Source organism: Brassica napus, chromosome A2 (assembly GCF_020379485.1).
Source record: "Brassica napus cultivar Da-Ae chromosome A2, Da-Ae, whole genome shotgun sequence".
Classification (NCBI taxonomy): domain Eukaryota; kingdom Viridiplantae; phylum Streptophyta; class Magnoliopsida; order Brassicales; family Brassicaceae; genus Brassica; species Brassica napus.
This window is the reverse complement of record NC_063435.1, coordinates 22685412-22703449: the sequence shown is the minus strand read 5'-3', so window position 1 is coordinate 22703449 and position 18038 is coordinate 22685412. Positions and strand designations below refer to the sequence as shown.

The 18038-nt window shown below is 36.8% G+C and overlaps 2 protein-coding genes across 4 annotated transcripts; both read right to left on the bottom strand.

Moving 5' to 3' along the window:
• Positions 1-7550: 7550 nt before the first annotated feature.
• LOC106401208 (protein C2-DOMAIN ABA-RELATED 11) lies at positions 7551-9282 on the bottom strand. 2 transcript variants are annotated; one of them, XM_013841681.3, is made up of 4 exons: positions 9044-9282; positions 8323-8440; positions 8079-8174; positions 7551-8014 (listed from the first exon to the last, which is right to left on the bottom strand). In XM_013841681.3, exons 2-4 carry the CDS (start codon positions 8431-8433, stop codon positions 7715-7717), a joined length of 507 nt encoding a protein of 168 aa, XP_013697135.2. In that variant the 5' UTR covers positions 8434-8440; positions 9044-9282; the 3' UTR covers positions 7551-7714. The 2 variants fall into 2 exon arrangements, with proteins under 2 accessions (XP_013697135.2, XP_013697142.2); XM_013841688.3 differs by lacking the exon at positions 9044-9282 and adding an exon at positions 8774-8945.
• A 447-nt stretch (positions 9283-9729) lies between these two features.
• Positions 9730-18000, bottom strand: LOC125587705 (sister chromatid cohesion protein PDS5 homolog A-like). Of its 2 annotated transcripts, none has more exons than XM_048758708.1 (29): positions 17747-18000; positions 16940-17143; positions 16673-16854; positions 16387-16513; positions 16070-16288; positions 15697-15913; positions 15478-15623; positions 15234-15379; positions 15003-15152; positions 14848-14896; positions 14573-14764; positions 14307-14489; positions 14025-14179; positions 13809-13935; positions 13580-13729; positions 13410-13469; positions 13160-13296; positions 12956-13073; positions 12723-12857; positions 12437-12633; positions 12207-12360; positions 11906-12052; positions 11662-11748; positions 11042-11578; positions 10860-10958; positions 10698-10777; positions 10438-10489; positions 10202-10354; positions 9730-10109 (listed from the first exon to the last, which is right to left on the bottom strand). In XM_048758708.1, exons 1-29 carry the CDS (start codon positions 17828-17830, stop codon positions 10059-10061), a joined length of 4338 nt encoding a protein of 1445 aa, XP_048614665.1. In that variant the 5' UTR covers positions 17831-18000; the 3' UTR covers positions 9730-10058. The 2 variants fall into 2 exon arrangements, with proteins under 2 accessions (XP_048614665.1, XP_048614672.1); XM_048758715.1 differs by having other exon boundaries at positions 10860-10949.
• Between the last annotated feature and the right edge of the window lie 38 nt (positions 18001-18038).

The following is an 18038-nucleotide window of genomic DNA, read 5'->3' as shown; positions in this document are numbered from 1 at the left end:
TCTTATTATTATGAACTTAGCAAATTTTAATCACCAAATCACTTGTTGTTTTGATAATAGCAATCAATCTAGTTTAATGTTAGTCACACCCTTTACTATTTAAATTTTATAAATATGATATTATTATTTTTAAAATAAATATGGTTAAAAATATATAATATAATGGGTCAACTGAAAAGCCACATATCGTCGTCTTCTTCGTTTTTTTTTTGACGTCCGTCTTCTTCATTTAAAGAAGTGATTGTGTTTGGTTTGTAAATTTGCAGTACCATAGGTTTTTCTATATAAGATTAGTGCCTAAGGGAACGCGTGATTTAAAGCATGTATCCAAACCCTTCCGTCCTCATCAACAGATTGCCGTTTCCCTCTTGCTTGAAACGTCATCGGGACGTTTCCGACGTGTTCCCGTGCTGTTCCTGTTTCAGAGATGTTTACGGTACTCAAGACGGCTACCAGTACACGTACCTGTGCAACCTAACATTTCTTTTTAATGATATTCCGAAAAAACATCAAAAACTGACAAAATAAACCCACTAACCTATAAACACAGTTTTAAAATTCATTTTCAATCTCTCAAAATACTCATCAAATTTTATATTATTTACATTACCCATGATGTATATTTTATTTTAATGATATTCTAGAAACAAATTCTTCAAAAACGCATCTGGAAAAGCTGAAATTCAGAAAACACAGTTTTAAAACTCATTTTTAATCTTTTGAAAATCTCAGCAATTCTTACATTATTCACATTATTCTTGATATACATCTAATTTTAAAGCTATTCCACAATAAATTTCATGAAAAACGGATATATATTGCATGTTCTATGAATAGAGATGTCAAAGGAACCTGTGGCCCGCGGGATAGGCCCGTTTAGACCTGTGGCGGGGCGGGCTTGGGCCCGTGATTTCACATCCCGCAAAGAAGCGGGCCTCGCGGGAGAGGCTTGTCGCGGAACCGGACCCAAAGCGGGCAAGCCCACAGTGACCCGCGGGTTTCTCCATGTCCCGCAACCCTAATCTCTATTCTTGTCATTTGCTCTTCACCTGAAAAAAAACGCGAGAGAGATAGAGTGAAAGGCGATGTGGTTGCGACTTCCACCGTGGAAAGAATCAGAGCTCCACCGATGACGACGGCGGTTCGCTCTCCCGACACTGCTTCTGCTCACTACTTCGTCTTCGAACTGCAGTCTGCAGCAGAGGAGCTAAAACGACAAGAGTCCGACAAAGTAGATTCTTATTCTCCGATGTGTCTTCCGTTCTTCCCTATGAGCTTCCAAACTCCACAGATAGGACATGCATGTACAGAGTTATGTATTTCAGACAAAAAATTGAAGTTCTTTTGGACTTATAATCTCTGCTTTAACTCTTGTTTTTTTTTTCAGGTTGTTAGATAAGAAGACCAACAAGATCCGAAAGGTAGTGATCTAGCTTAGCGATCTAGTCTTGTTGATGATACTGATGTTTTGTGTTCTGTGTTGAGGTGATGGAGTGATGGTGAGAAAGTAGGCGACTTGGTCATCTTCTTCTCCTCTTAGACAGCTTCAGGACATCAGGTTAGTCACTCTCTTACCCAGAACTATTAATCAGTGATAGGAGAACTCGCTATCTCATTGTCTTGTGTTGACTAGTTCGGCGAATCTTATTGTCTTGTGTTGAGTAGTGATATGTCTCATCTTTTGTTCTTTTGTACATACAGAGAAGAGATCAAGCGGAGTAGTAGATTGCGTGCTTCAATTTTTCATGTTCATCAACGACTTCACCAATGTTTTCCACGGTTTAAGCTTTCAATTGTTGAATGTTGTTTAGGGAAGCTTGACATAAGTACACGTGATGCAAAGGTGAAGAACTTGCGTGACAAGCTCAGTATTCTGTTTGAGACATACGACAAAAACTCCAAGAATAACTCACCTTCCACTGAGCCACGTGACACTGTTCCGCAAAAAGCTTGTGCGGCAGGATCAATGGGACTGTTTGGGAACTACAATGTGAGTGTTTTCAATTTTTTTCCTTCTGTTTATTTTTTTTTTCTGTTCAATTTTTTCCTTCTGTCGTCAGCCTCCAATTTTTTTTTTTCCTCTCTGATATTTTTTTTTAAAACTTTCTTAGGATTTCTTTGCATTTCGCAAAGTCAGTGGAATTGTTAGTGGAAAGACACCTCTAGAAGCTTATCTTGAAGAACCACCTTTGGACATTACTAATTTCCAGAGCTTGGACATCCTCGATTGGTGGAAAGATAATGTGCATCGGTATGGTGACTTGGCTGCAATGGCATGTGATCTGCTAAGTATTCCAATCACAACAGTGGCTTCGGAGTCCTCCTTCAGTATTGGATCGCGAGTTCTAAACAAATATAGGAGTCGTCTACTCCCAGAAAATGTGCAAGCTCTGATATGCACTAGGAATTGGATCAAAGGATATGAATCTTACGCACATGGTAAATAACTCACATTATAATTTTAGTAAGAGTAACATTACTGACTTGTACACTGATATTTGTAGATGAAGAAATCGATGGTGATGGAGAAGAAGAGAAATTACCAACATTTGAGTCCATTGTTGATGGGGAAGATGAAGATGAGTAGATGAGCAAGTTTGAAATGTTATCTTGATTTGGTGTTTTGCTTCAATTACAATTTCTGATTTCTTGTTTAAGTTGCATGATTTTTGGTTTTGAATACTATGATTTGGACCATTTGGTGTTTCTCTAAATTTTACTTTAGTTGAGACTTAATTTTTTATACTCACGATCAAACAACAAACTATAGTTCTTCAAAGTTATCTGAAGAAACAGATTGAATGGCTAGTAATTAACATATATACGAGTTGCTGAAATAGCCAGTGGCTCTAACGATGCTCTCGTAGATTGAAAAAAAAATACAGAACAAGACTAATATATGTAAAATTTTGTTAAGCTCCAATAGTAGATGGGTCATGTGTTCATATATCATTCATTATGTATGTAGTGGTCACTGGAGCAGCCTGCAGCGTCGAGAAACGTCATGCTGCACTCCTTTCGCGTCCAGCCCGCGGGACGGCTTGTAAGGGCCTGTGCAATCATGCGGTACGGGACTGGGCCGGCTTTCTCTAGACCGCAGCCCGCGCGGGACGGGACCGCTTCGACCCGCGAGATGCTCAGCCCGCGGCGGGACGGGACGGGACGGGACGGGACGACCTGTTTGACATTCCTATCTATGAAACTTCATTCACGATAATGGAGGGAAATAAGAATATTGCAGGTTGAAGAAGAAAGAGAGTAGAAAATTTTTATTGGCTAAGGTTTATTGTGGGGTCTAAGTTAGTTGCAGATTTAATATAAAAAATTGAAAGGTTAATTTGGGAATCACAAGGAGAGAAAGGGTAGTGAGAATAGAGGAGGGATAAGGAGAATGATTTTTTTCCTAGAGGGGCATATGGAGTTAAGCTCCGAATATATATGATACTTTTAAATTGGTTTAAATACTTGAAAATATATACAAATAGTCAAAAGTAAATATCTAAAATAGTTAAAGTATACTCAAAACACAAAAAATATTTAAAAGAATATTATTGATTCTCTATCCAAATATTTAAGCCAAACCAATTTATATGTTAAGTTTAGGTACTATGACATATGTTATTCAAATCCATATGAAATATATTATTTTGTTTATAGATTTTGAGAAATTTAAACTATATAGTTAATTTTAAAATTTTAAAAATAATTTAAATAGGTTATTTCAATCCAAACCGAACCCGCAAAGATCTGAACCATGAACCAAAATTTAAAAATATCCGAATGTTGAAATTTTTGATCCCGAAATCCAAAGAGACTCAAACTGAACCTGAATGGGTATCCAAACGTCCACCCCTAGTCACTATTATATATTATATATGTGCCATCATATAATTAGTCTTATTTTATACGTACCATCATATAAATAATAATATAATTAATAGTTTTGTATATATACCATCATATAAATAATTATATTATATTTTAAAATTTTAATGCGAAATATAAAACTAATAATTTAAGTTGGTGTTTGAAATTGGGTTTTTATTGTATATTTCTTATATGTATTGAAACCATTTCTTATAATTTTTATTGGAAAATATTTTAGTAAAATTAAAATTTTAAAAATATATGTATATTTTTGAATGAAATTTTGATATAAATCATTTTTAAATTATTATTTTGATTTGAAATATGTCAAGTAACATAAGCCCATTACTTTGTAATATAATATAAAGGATTTTCATTTTTTCTTAATAACATAAGTCCGTTACATTTTTTCTTAATATACTGCTATACATGTTTCCAAACAATATCATATTCTTTTTTGTATTGATATCCTTGTTTCCAAACAATTTTCTAAAGGTACTTTTACTTTAATAAGATAGATTACTTTGTAATATAATATAACAGACTTCCAATTTTTGTAATAACATAAGCCCATTACATTTTTTTTAATATACTGCTATCATGTTTCTAAGCAATATTATATTTTTTTTTTTATCGATATCCTTGTTTCCAAATAATTTCTAAAGGTACTTCTACTTTAATAAGATAGATTACTAACTCAGTCGAATTTGGTATAACTAACTCAGTAATACTTTATATTATGCAGTATAACCTGTAAAACTTAGTCGAACTCGGAATACTAACTTAGTAGTAGTACTAGTAGAACTTAGTCGAACTCGGAATACTAACTTAGTAGTAGTATTAGTAGTACTTAGTAGTACGAAGTATAACCAATATAATTCGGTATAACTACACTTAGTAGTACTCAGCAATATTCAGTATAACTAAACATTAGTACAACTTAGTACAACTCTATACAACTATATAGTAAAATGTATTATCCGAATTTCTGAAAATTGGAAATTTTGAAATTTTGAAATTTGAAAATTTGAAAACTGAATTTTTAATTTAAAAATAAAATAATTTCGAAAATAAAAGAGCAAAATCGGATTTCCATATTTAATTAAAACAATGGGGGTATATGGGCCCATAGGAGATTGCTCTATGACATATAGGGGCATGGGAGAAGCTGACTTCATATTTCCTTAGAAAAACAAGAAAAAACTATACATTTTCAGATAGATGTTTAATGTAGTTTTTTTATTATTTATATTGTATATTTAATTATTATTTACTTTTTTATATTGTATATTTATTTATTCTAAGTTTCTTGCTTTTTATATCAAATGGTAATTACGATAGATGTTTAATGTAATATTTCTATTTCTTATATTGTATATTTACTTATTATTATTTTACTATAATTTTTTAGATTGATTTTTAATGTAGTTTAATATTTATTATATTGTATATATTCTTATATATTTGTTCTTATATTGTATATTTACTTATCTGATATTACGATAAATGTTTAATGTAATATTTTTTTTTCTTATATTGTAATTTTCTTATTATTTATTTTAATATATATTTTTACATAGATGTTTAAAGCCGGTGAGCTCTTACCTTTCGCAAATCCAATGCTTTTTTTCACCAGCTCAACCCCCATATCCGTTACTAGTTAAGTCAGATGTCAAGGAATCGTCATTGCCTGAAGTAAGAAGCAAGCAGCCGCCTCCTTCTTATGCGGCATCAAAGGCAGTGGCGAAAGCAATGCAAGTCTACTCTCCGTTTAAAATCATTGTGGTCAGTGGCGGACCCAGCCGAGAATTTAATCGGGGTCATTTATATATACAATTCTTAAAAATTAAAATGAAAGGGTGTCAAAGGGGTATGAGAAGATACTGTAACTAGGGGTAGACAGCGAATATCCAGAATTTTAAAGATATCCGTGATCCTCTCTTTTTTACGAATAATCGATTTTTCAATTCGATTTGATCCATAATTTTTTGGATATCTGGTGTTTCGAATATCCGTAAAATCCGAATTTTTACCTATCTAATTCGATCTGTAAAAAATAATAAAAAATTAAAAAAAATAAAGGAAAAAAAAATCTGATATAAAATAATAATATTTCATTACAATTCGTTTTTAAAATTACATTCTTTTAAATTTTTTAATAACTAAATAATTAATTTAGTGGAATAAAAATATTATAAAGTTTATATAGAGATATAAAATTATATATTATATAATTTTATAAACATGTATACATATATGTATATAACGGATCGGATCGGATATCCGTTTTCAAAAATATTAGTATTTGTGATTTGCTTCGTTTTTGCCGAGTATTGAATTTTAGAATTTGCTTTGATTCGTTAAGTTAGGGATATCCAGATTTTTCGTATCGAATCGAAACGAATAACGGATAAAATCAAAATTTGCGATATTTTGGCCACCCCTAGTGTAATATACATCCTCCCTCTTCTCAGCTCCATATCTACGAAGCAAACTAGAGAGAGAAGCTGCGTTAATCTCAAGAAGAGGAAGGCACCTCCTTTTGTATCTTTTCTTTCTAAACTGGTAAGTTTGTTTGTTTTGTAATCTTCTGTTCTGTATATACCGGAACTATTTCCCAACCGAGCGTTTTGTGCAGCAATACCACGCTCAAATCTCTGGATAGCATGCATAAGCATCCTACAAAGATAAAAAAAAAAATTATAACCAAGTGGAAAGACGGATCAAGGATGAAGATGAGGAGCGACCTGTTCTTGTCTTATAATACGGTACTGTATTTCACCACAAACTCCCATTCCAAAGTCATTGTACACATTCCAAAGTCCATCTTTCATCATACCGTCAACAATAGTATCATGGCCTAATCGCGAACCCCTTCTGCTCACAGAAATCAGAGGAAACCATAAGCTTTTAAAGATGAAAAAGACAGCAGGGAAACTGTCTCATAACGTACCTGCCGTCAGGGAGGTACTTTGGGACGTTTGACATACTCTCCATTTCCACCAGCCACAACAACATCATTCAAACCGAGCTGGATGCTTTGAGCCTTGCTAGCATTACAGCTGAAGTAAAAGCAGTGATGTGTGTACAGCTAAGGTTTCAGTGATCCATCAAGAGTAGAAGAAGGGTTGTTAATAAAAGTGTACCTTTCATTCCTGAAGCACAGACAACTGAATAGGGAATCCCAGCTCCAAGTGCAGCCTGTGTTGCTGGTGCTTTCCCAAGATTGGCGGTTAAGACATTTCCAAAGGAGACCTCTTCCACAACAGCCGGATCAATGTTTGCTCTTCTAAGTGCAGCTATACAGTGGAGTGTGCACCAGTAAGATGATGCAAATTTGCCTGAATCAAGAGAGAAAAAGAGTACAAATATACTACCTTCATATAAAGATCACAGCTTTGGGTTCTGTGCAGAGATGTAAAACTCATCAACCTATCCGTTTGGTGGCAGATAAGGACGATCAGGCTTTTGTTTAGATGATTACGAGGAAGCGTGTAAGAGAATAGATCATAGGTGACAAAACAAAAGAGATAAAAAAACAAGTGTTACACTTCAGATCAATGTCAGTTTGCGTGATTGATTGTCCCTTTCTTTGGAAGATTTTGTTAAGGAAAGAATAAATGTGAGAATAGGCTATTGATGTTAGTTTTTCAAACAATGAAGTTGTCTAATGTATTCATAGATTGCTAAACACGGTGACAAGATTTTATTAGCTGGTGGGTTACCACAAGGCACAAAGGTCTTAAAAGCTGTTTCACAAAAGACCATACATGTTGCAATTTAACTAATACAAAGGGATTGCTTGCTACAAACTAACATACCACAACACATCTGCATTTATTAATCCCTAATGATCCTTTGTTCCACCAGGAGGATCAATCAGCTTGATCTTCAACTCAATCTCACCCGATTCAACAGCGCACAGCTTCAGCCACACGCTCTGCACCACCTCTCCGTCTATGCAACTGATTGTGCTCTCACGAGATAAGCAGTTGTCTGAATCCGGTAACACTTTCCTAAGCGTTGTCTCGCCAGAGGAGACGTGCACTATATGCCTTAGCCTGGCTACTGAGATGAGTGGTTGAAGGCTGAGAGTGGCATGACCCATCTTGTCATCTGCCTTGAACCTATCTTTGTCAAACACTTCCTGAAAACCACATCAACATCATCATCATTATGATGGGTAACAAAAGGAAAATAATGAAGCATACCAATGAGAGAACTGCTGCAGGATCTTTGAGTGTAAAGCTCAGTTCCTCATCCCACACAGGGTTCAAGCAATTGTTGATCACTTTGGTCTTGGCTGTCTGGTTTTTTTCAAGACAGCAAAACAACATCAGATCAGCTAATGGCAGCAACATAAAGTAAAACAATGTCACACTTCTGAAAAATAAACTGTAGTTGTAACCACTAAGGACAGTGCGCATTGAATATGGTTATAATCACAAAACTTACCTCATTTCCCAACTTGACTATCACGTAAGGATCACTTGACTTGAAGTCTCGGATCGCCAGTTTCTTTCCTCTAATAACAGTCACCTGGAGCTGTCCTAGTGGCTCGACCATCTCAGACCTTACAAACACAAGCTACCAGCATCAGAAAAACTAAGCATTTTCACACATTTATGACAAAACAGAGATAAAGCAATTGTCTTTATTAGACAATCAATTGAATATGACAACCAGAATCACGAGTAATCCGAAATAAACTCCCAAGGAAACATTAAAACATCACTCCGTTGGTTCAGCTTCTTGATACACAAAAACAAACTCTAGGAAATAAATAGAAAGATTCACACTTGGTCCCATAAACAACACTAGTGGATTTCAAGCAACCAAGAGAGATCAAATGCCGCTAATCTACAGGTATATCTATCTAGTGAGTATGCAAGAGGAAGATAGATACCTAGATCGCAACCAGAACTTGATCAAGAACACACAGAGGATTAACAAAGGCTCAAACTTTGTAAACAGAAACTCGAGTCTACCAAACCAAAAGAAAGTAAAAGAAAATGGAAGCCTAAAGAATGAGTGAAGCAGCGAAGAATAGTACTAACTGAAAAGGAAGTTTCACTGAGAAAGTTGCAAACTTACTGTATATAAGAAACGGTAAAGGACAAAAAGACACACAGCTTTTTAACAGCCAAGAGACACAAGATTACGAGAACAAACTTACCAGTTTGAAAAGAAACAAAAGGAGGGTTCCTTGCTCTTCTTGAGATTAACGCAGCTTCTCTAGTTTGCTTTGTAGATATGGAGCTGAGAGGAGGGAGGATGTAAATTACAGAAACATTTGTTTTTGTTTATTAAATGAAAAGAGATGGATGCTGTGTCATAAAGACAAGTTCCATGGTCTCGAGTCTCAAAGTTGCTAAAGAATGTTTGACCAAAAAGCGTGAACATAAAGTTTTGATTTTTGGAGAACGTAGCTAGTTCAATTAATTACTGTGCAGAGATTAGGTGAACATAATTATCATTATAAATTAATTATAACCGTAAGTTCTTTTTGTGTTCAACGTTCAAGGTATGGGTAAAAGTAAAACCAACTTTTTTTAATAAAATTGCTTATCTGCTTGAACCAGGAATGGTCTCTGACACGCTTTGACTCAGTCTAATCTGTAGAGCTCCAACACACAGTGAGGGCCCAGGGGTATCACCATAACTTTCTTTTTCATTATTAAGTGCAAAAGAAGCTCCTCCTTTCTATTGTGTCCGTTCTTTACATCATGTAAAACTGTTACTTGTCTAATACTCACATTTTGAAAAAGAAAGCGAAACCTGAAATGATAAATCAGAGTAGACATAAAGATGATCTTAGGACCAACAATAGTGGAGAGGTAGAAGAAGAAAGTGGCCAAGTAGTTAGAGTTCAAAAGGGAGAGCACTTTGGGGTTTAGGAATGTAATAAGGGAGTGGTCAAGTATTACAGAAAACAATGAAACAACCCTACAAATAAACACACACATATAGATACTACAATACATGAGCACATAAAAGTGTCTAAGAGGAGCTGGTTTTTTGCCTATTATTTCATTCATTCCATCATGGTGGTTAGAACAAGTATGTATCACTAACCCTACAAATCTCACATATACACCACATCAATGCAGTAACCACCAATACTTGGGGACAAACACCGCAAATTCTATTCCCTGTATTTCTTCTACATAATGGCATAGGACACATCACACCTATGCTGCTTTCTTGGAGCTTGACTTAGCCACTTTGCTTCTCCACGCTCCCTGCACATGCATTAAAAAAACAATACACATAAGAACTCTGTTATATGGGGAAAGGTAGGCTACCTGTTAGTTTTAAGAGAAAGGTAGGCTACAAGAGTCTCATTGTCAGAAGCATCAGCATCAGCATCAGCATCAGCATCCTCCGCATCATCTTCAGTGGGCTTTGTGGGCTTTCCCGAGTCTACGAGCTCCCATCGTTCTTTATCGAGGCGAAGGACTTCGACATCTCCATCCTCATAGAGTATCTGATATCACAAGATAGAGTACAAAGTTGGATCGACCAACTAACGCAAGAAAAAAGACAAGAATCAGATTGCTGAAAGCTTACCACATGCTTCTGTTTCGTCGAATCATAAGATTTTACCGTGCCTTCATAAAACCTATTCATTCACCAAGGTGCAATTTTTGGTGAGACAAACTCAAAAAGTAATATCACATTTTGATGTAAATAAATGATTGCATCAGATGGGTTCAGAGTAAGAAAATGTGTTTAAGAATGTATCTTCGCTGTCAGAGTAATATAACTTCATAATGATATCACTTTCACACACTATCAGTTCAAGCAAAAGTACTCAGAAAAATGCTTACCGCTTATCCACAGGCCACCAAACATCTATTTTGCAACCGATTAGTTCATCAGTGACCATTTTCTTTTCTTCCGTAGAGCACTGCACAAGAAATCAGGTAAGGCTATAAATAATTTAAACCATTATTTAGAATTAAACATCAATGGTAGGTAAAGCTCAGCACCTTAGCCAGTCCTGTGACGCCTTTTCTTTTCCGCTTCTGCATTGATCCAGAGGAAGACTTCAATCTATCGCCACTTTCTGCTGACCTACTCTGCTTCCGCTTAAAAGAAAAAAATAGCATAATAATTAACTGGACTAGAAGTACAATGCAATAAGCGTTTTGATCCTGTAGATGATTTTTACCCTATCACTGCAGTTGCCATCTTCACTATGATTTTCTGAGAAGATTTTCTTTTTCGTTCGGGAAGACAATCTCTTTTCCCGGTTTGAATTTTCATCATTCGAGTCCATATCTCTCTCTTCATGCAACTCTTTTTTAGAGCCACTATTTGAGAACTTGAAAGGACTATGGCCAGAAGAAGATCTCCGGCGTTTAGGGACTGAAACTACTGATGTTCCATCCCCAGCACTCCTTTTGGTAGCCTTCTGATCCGTTTCACCTGTGTTTGATCTCTTGCCAGGGGAATGTGTGTGTCCATTACTGGACTCAAATTTATCCACCGTGCGCAAGTGGTCCAGATTTATCTCCCTCACCATTTTCAAAACGTCGACATCAGTTTTACCGCTCTCATCTTCAGCTAGAACAGATTTGTTCTTTTCCCCCTCTCTACTCTTGGTTCTCTGAGCTCTCAATCGCTCTAATATTTTACCCAGAGGAATTTCATTGTCATCACTTTCCTCATCATTCATACCCTCGTGCTCTGAAGTTTGAGGTATCACCTGAACCAAGGAAATATTTTTTTTTTTTTAAATATAGAAATCACTGAATATTGCTACTCAGGTTTTAAGGTTGGATAACATACAGATGAATCAGCATGACCGTCCAACTTGAGAGAACTGAAGTGTGCCAAGACAGTTTCATCAGCTAGCCACAATTTCTCTTCACCAACCTGTTGAAACAAAATGTTATTATGGGTTAGCAAACGCAAACCAGGACAAAAATATGAGGTTAACAAGAGTAAATACAAAAGCAAAGACGCTATACAGCTCAGATTGCCAAGCTCATCATTCAAATATCCAGAAACATGAACAAGTTTGGCTTCTTACCTCAGGGTTGTCACCTTCAGTTTTTTCAGGAGGTTTGTAAAGTGTTGGAGGCAGCGATACAGGCGTGAACTCCCCTTTTAGATCAGGCTCTTTCTGAGTTAACAGATTGATTACTGACAGCCCGAGCTCACAGATCGCATGTGAGTTCTGTAAATATAAAATTATGAGACTGTCAGCTCCAATGGCACCATGACAGGGCCAATTAAAATGGCTACACATATCCACATGCTTACAATGATTATAAAATATAGTCATGACATGGCTGTTTAACAGAACAAGCTCAAGGAAACCTTTTACAAACCTTTGACTTTGTTGCATCAGTGACATCTTCTGACTGTTTTATACTATTGAAGATAGAGATAATGGTGGGAACACACTCCTGTTCCTGGTCAGTATCTTCAGCCTTCCCGTCTTCCTCTTTGTGCAGTAACATAGAAATGATCAAGTATAATTGGCTGCAATATTGAAAATGATAAGTACAAATATCAATGGAAAAAGTACCGAAATTGCTAAAAGAAACAGAAAACTTACCGATACATCATTTCATATTCCTTCACATCTTTGCATTTCTCGACGTCAGGACAAGAATGATGCGCAAGTGCGTGAACCAGGTAAGGAAGGATATTATGAGGGTAGGGAGAAACCGAATTTGCATCAGTCTGAGCAGAGACTTTCCGCCCTTTTGTTTGGTAAGAATGTTGAATGATATCAGCCAGGTTCTGTTTCTCCTGTAATCCCAATCCGGACGAATAGTTTAGCTTAAGATAACATTGTCAGAAAAGATCGTATATGTTTTAAGTAAAGGGAGATGGCATACCTCCTCTGACACCAGTACACTTGATCCAGTGATGTCGAATAAGAATGAACAGGCATACTTTGTCTCCAAAACTCGATCCTTTATATACTGGTGAACTTTCCCAAGGAATATTTTCTTAGCCATAGGAAATGATATCTACAGGAGAGGGTTAGCAGAAATGTTAAAACAGAACCAAGATCAAAAGTAGGCTAGGCTGGAAGGTGCGAATGGAAGACCAAAATGAAGGAAGGTACCTCAGGGGTTTTTAGAGTTAAATGGAAGATATCAATCGATATCTTATCGTCCCAGTGTCTAGACAGGCGGAGGACTGCCTTTGCAGCAGCTAGTTTCATATGAGCTTTGTCAACAACGCTGTGGAGAGGTTGAGCATGAGTGCCTTCAGTTTTTAAAGAGAAAAAACGAACATCTTAGAATGTTTGGCATTGATGTTTACCAACCTTGAGTCTATCTCTTCAGATACTTCCCCAAAGGAAATAATGTTTTTCAGTAATCCAAGAAGGTCATCAACACCCGTGCGAAGATGAGCATCCTTGAGCGGCAAGTAGCTCTTAACCAATGTCTTGATTCCATATATCTATATTACAAAATAAGAAAAAAGAATTTTGAAATTAATTGGACAATAGAGTAATTACTTTATCAACTAATGTGCGGCAAAGAACTATTTTAAACTATAATTAATATACCAACCTTCAGTTGACAAATTTCACTTTTGTCATCCCAGGATAACTTCTCTTCGTCTACTGCTTCCTGCAAAGGCGTTTAAGTTTCTTCCAATAAATGAAAAGAAAACTGGGAAACAAATTAACGACAGGTAGTGAGTGAACTTTTGCAGAATATAAAACATTAGTAATACATACACTTTCGCTTTTGAGGATTTTGCTTCTAATAAACTCAACGATTTCGGTTTCTCTAGTCTCAAAGACAGGCATCGCAATCTGCGCTATACATCCAAGACTCTGTAGAACAGCTGGCTGATGCCTCTTGTCGTCCAGCATGTCCACGAGTCCCTACAAATCAAGTATTAAATCAGGATTTTCACATGCTAATCATGTCAACAATATCTTAGTATCAATGAAGAACTGCCACCTTGTACAGAACAGATAGCGCCTTCAAGCCATCATCCTTTGTTATTGATGCTAGTGCTTGCACAGCGTACTTTGCCTGTTTACGGTTACCTTCTACACAGATCCTCTCCAGCAACAGGTCCACCGAACTATAAATGGAAGCATTACAAATCAGAAAAAGCAGGGAACAAACTCATGTTTCGTAATGTTATATATATCGAAGGAGATAGTCTTTCACCTCGATAACACAATGAGATTCTCCCGAATAGTACCACCTGCCTTCGCCAGAATTTTAAGAGTGCCTTCCATTATAGTTTCATCATCATCTTTAAGGAAACTTATCAGTTTTTCTTCAGCTCCGTCAAACAGTGATGGACAGTAGCTTGCGAGAAGCTACAAAATCAATGCACAAGCATCAGTAAGGTTAATTTTGTAGTAAAGAAACCAAGTACATGAGCATGAGATAGAAAAACTCCTGACGGAAAGCTAGAGGATTAAACGATGTCAGGTAAGTAATTACCCCTAAGAAGTCCATGCAGGATTGAATGCCCAAATTCTCTTTAGAAGCCTTTCTAGCAGAGACTTCTGACAGCATCTCTTTCACATATTCCTTACTGAATAGGAGATAGGAACACTTTATGGAGAGAGTGCCCAGAAATTCATAGAGACTGTGCTTTTCAGAAAGTATTTTGAGCATATCATCCTGCACACAAATTAAAACAGCAAACTATATAAGGTCATGGAGAGTAAATCTAAATGTAAGTTTAAACTTCTCGTCGTTCTTACCCTAATCTTGGACGCTTGCGTTATGCTAGTGTTAGGATCGAGCAGATTATTCAAGATTTTCCAGATATTAGCATCTTTCAGTTGATCAAGAACCAAAAAGTTCTGCTCAGCCTTTGGGGGTTCAGAAAATGCACGTGACATAACTCTGAATCCAAATTGAATCTTTTTCTGCATCTCCGGAGCATCAGCACTCTGCGTTCAGAAAGAACATAAGGTTACAGCTGGTTGATATTAAAAGAAACGAAAAAAAGCTCTTCAATCACATTTAAGCAAACCTGTTGCGTCTGCTTGAATGACAAATATTTGTGCATTTCTTGTTGTATCCTAAAGATCAAAAAGAAAATTTTAAAGGGTCAAATTCCAATACCAAAAAATATATGTTAAAGATCATGCAATAGTATTGAGTGCCAAGTAAAATCATCAAATCCACCTTTGCCTCTGCTCCAGTATTTTCTCAAAAGCTTTGGTCTCCACGTTGTCAAATCCGGAAAATATGTCTATCCAGTGCTTAACTTTATCTCTAACAGAGAAATCACTTGGAAACAATGAACTGCAGAGAGTATATTCAATTGTATCTGATCTGCAACACAATGAACATATTAGAATCTATTTGCCGAAGGTAATGCTCATAACATATTTAGATATCTGAAAAATGTCATACCTGAAATCTTTGTCATAAAGACATCTTAAAATTTTTCCAGGAATCCAGTCAAAGTCGCCAGTGCCTACCTTCCCTTCAGCATACCGTAAGCAATATACCCGGTATAGTTCAGTCAACCTTTCCATTGTGTATGTCTTAACCAGTATCTGATTTAGAAAAAAAAAAAAGAAATGTAAGTTCCAGTGTCTTTGATTATTAGCATGTAAACTATCTGAGACATCAAGACAGGATACATAAAACATACAGCTTTGTCTCGGAGCCGTTCAGCAACTAACTTTATAGTGTCAATTGGAATCGACGTCAGTGCACTCGCAGCCACATCACAAATAACAGCAACGACTTGTTTGCGGATATTCTCATCATAATCCAAGAGCCGGTCACTAAGGGCAGCTACAAGAGGATTAACACACTAAGATTAGTGAGCTCTAATTTAAAACTAGTGGCATGATAAGTAAAGACTTACATATAATTTGGGAAGCCTCGGCTCTCGACGGATCTGAGAGCAAACACTTCTTAATATGGTCAAGAATGAGCATTCTAACTTCAACTACTCTATCAGTCAGCCTTTTCAAAAACTCCACAAAAACTGAACTGAACTCTTCGGAGATGGCACGTCCAGGCAAGGAAAACAACTCTCCAACCAATCCGACCACTTTCAAACGAGTTTCCAATTCATCAGCCTGTACGTATTAATAGAACGCATTATGGAGTTGAAACAACCAAAGGATAAAGGTGACTATTCAAACAAAATACAAAAGTACTGATGCATGGTTCAAGAGTCATGGTGGTGTTTGACAACCATAATAGAGGCAGAAGACCAAAACAACAACACATACCAAAAGCTCTCCAGTGAGGTAGGGTGCAACTCCGGATAGGCACTGAGGAGCACAGCGGTACAAATCATAGATAACCTCATGGCAGTCAATTTGACTGGTGGAAAACCGGCTATCTCCAGACAATGAAGAGATAAGGAATTGCTTTATGTCAGATTCAACTTTTGGCGCACACTGCTCTATGACTTTCATAGCAAGTCTTCTCGCCGCGTCACTAACGTCCTGCCATCATAAATCCAGAAAATGAGCGGTCTGCTATTACATACAGCAACAAATCATTAATTAGAATAATATCAGCCGGTGACATCAGAAATGCTCACACTTCTATTTCTGCCCAATTTGGAGAGTAGAATTAGTAACAGCTGCTCCTGCACATCTTCACTCTCTTCTAAGAGAACAATCATTATATTTTGCATTGATGAGACAACAACCTCCGGATGGTCATCTCTGCGTATACAGAGATAAAACAATCTGTCAATACTAGGCAACAGAGAATAAACAAAAAATGCATTCATAGCTTGTATTACTACCCAAGATATAGACGATGTAGATTAGAGGAATTGTTAACCAGACTAAAAAGAAGGCTAGGATGAAAGTGAGACCCACCTAGCAACATCAAGAAAAGTAGTAAAGACTTGTTTCACCAGCTCATCGCACTCCAGATCCAACATCACTATACATGACCTGTATTTTGCAACCGTTTCGAGAATGACAACCCTCCTTCCAAATGATGGTCCACCGACATCATCCAACCCAGAGAAGGCACTCACAATCAGTTGAAATATATCCTGAAACAAGATTAAGAAACAGAACAAATCAGCAGTGGATATGTATGTAATCACGGCTCCAGAGAAAATTCAGGATAAAACCAACCCTCATAATGTCATCATGGTAAGGCGCTTCAGGTGCTGTGATACGAGTTATCTCAGAAAAACAACTGGCAACAAGAAGCTTGACATCCTTGTCTTGATGCTTGAGAATATCAGGTTTAATAACTGCGTCAAGAAAAGGCTGGATGGACTGCAACACTGACGCTGGTGGAGACTGCTCCAACTCAGAAAGACAAACAGCAGCTTCCTGCATGTAGCAACACACCAAGTTAGCACAGATCACTACCATTTAGTAACAGCATCAGACAAGAAAATAGAATTACTTGACAAGGAGAGAAGTAAGTATCTCACCCTAAACCAATTCACCTACAGTTATACCAATCAAATCCATAACACACTTCCACAGTATATCTTAATCAAATAGAAGGCCTAACATACTGAAAAGTAGGGCAACTCTTGCTTCTATCGAATATCAACTGAAGACAGTGCAATTCTGTTTCGACATAGAGACAACTCAAGACAACCAGGCATTGAAAATTAACATTCCAACAATTGTAGCAAAAGGCCGTACAATTCATTCATATGCATCTTCCAATTAGAATGGAGCAAGACCCCAGTTTTGATGTGTGACCTAATTTTACAAAATCAATTTATATCTATCAAGGGGCTGGTGAGCGAACCCTAATGCAACTCTGAAGAATAAACAGTTAGCTGTATGAACGAACATTACCAAGACCAGATTCGTAGAATTTAAAGCTGAAAACTCCCTCCAAACGAAAAAAACCCAAACTTGGTAGAAACGAAGTCACCAGAGGCTAAATTTCTGAAGAATTAGAGAGGGAAAATTCACCTTGAAGAGTTTGAGCAATGAATCTTTGGAGGAAGGAGGTGGGTCAAGCTTGGATCCGAACTCCTTCAACTGCTCCTCAGGCATCACGAGTGAAGAAACCAAGAACTCTTAACCGGCGGATGTGGTTTCTTTATTTGTGGAGAATAACGAAAAAGGGGTTTCTTTATTTGTGTTGTTGGGTTCAGAGACAGTCACTCTTTCGAACACATCCCCGATCTGAGCGGTCTCTCCAAACAACAGGCCGATTTGCTGACTTACGGGTTTGTGTCCCTCATCTCTTTCCGTGTTTTTT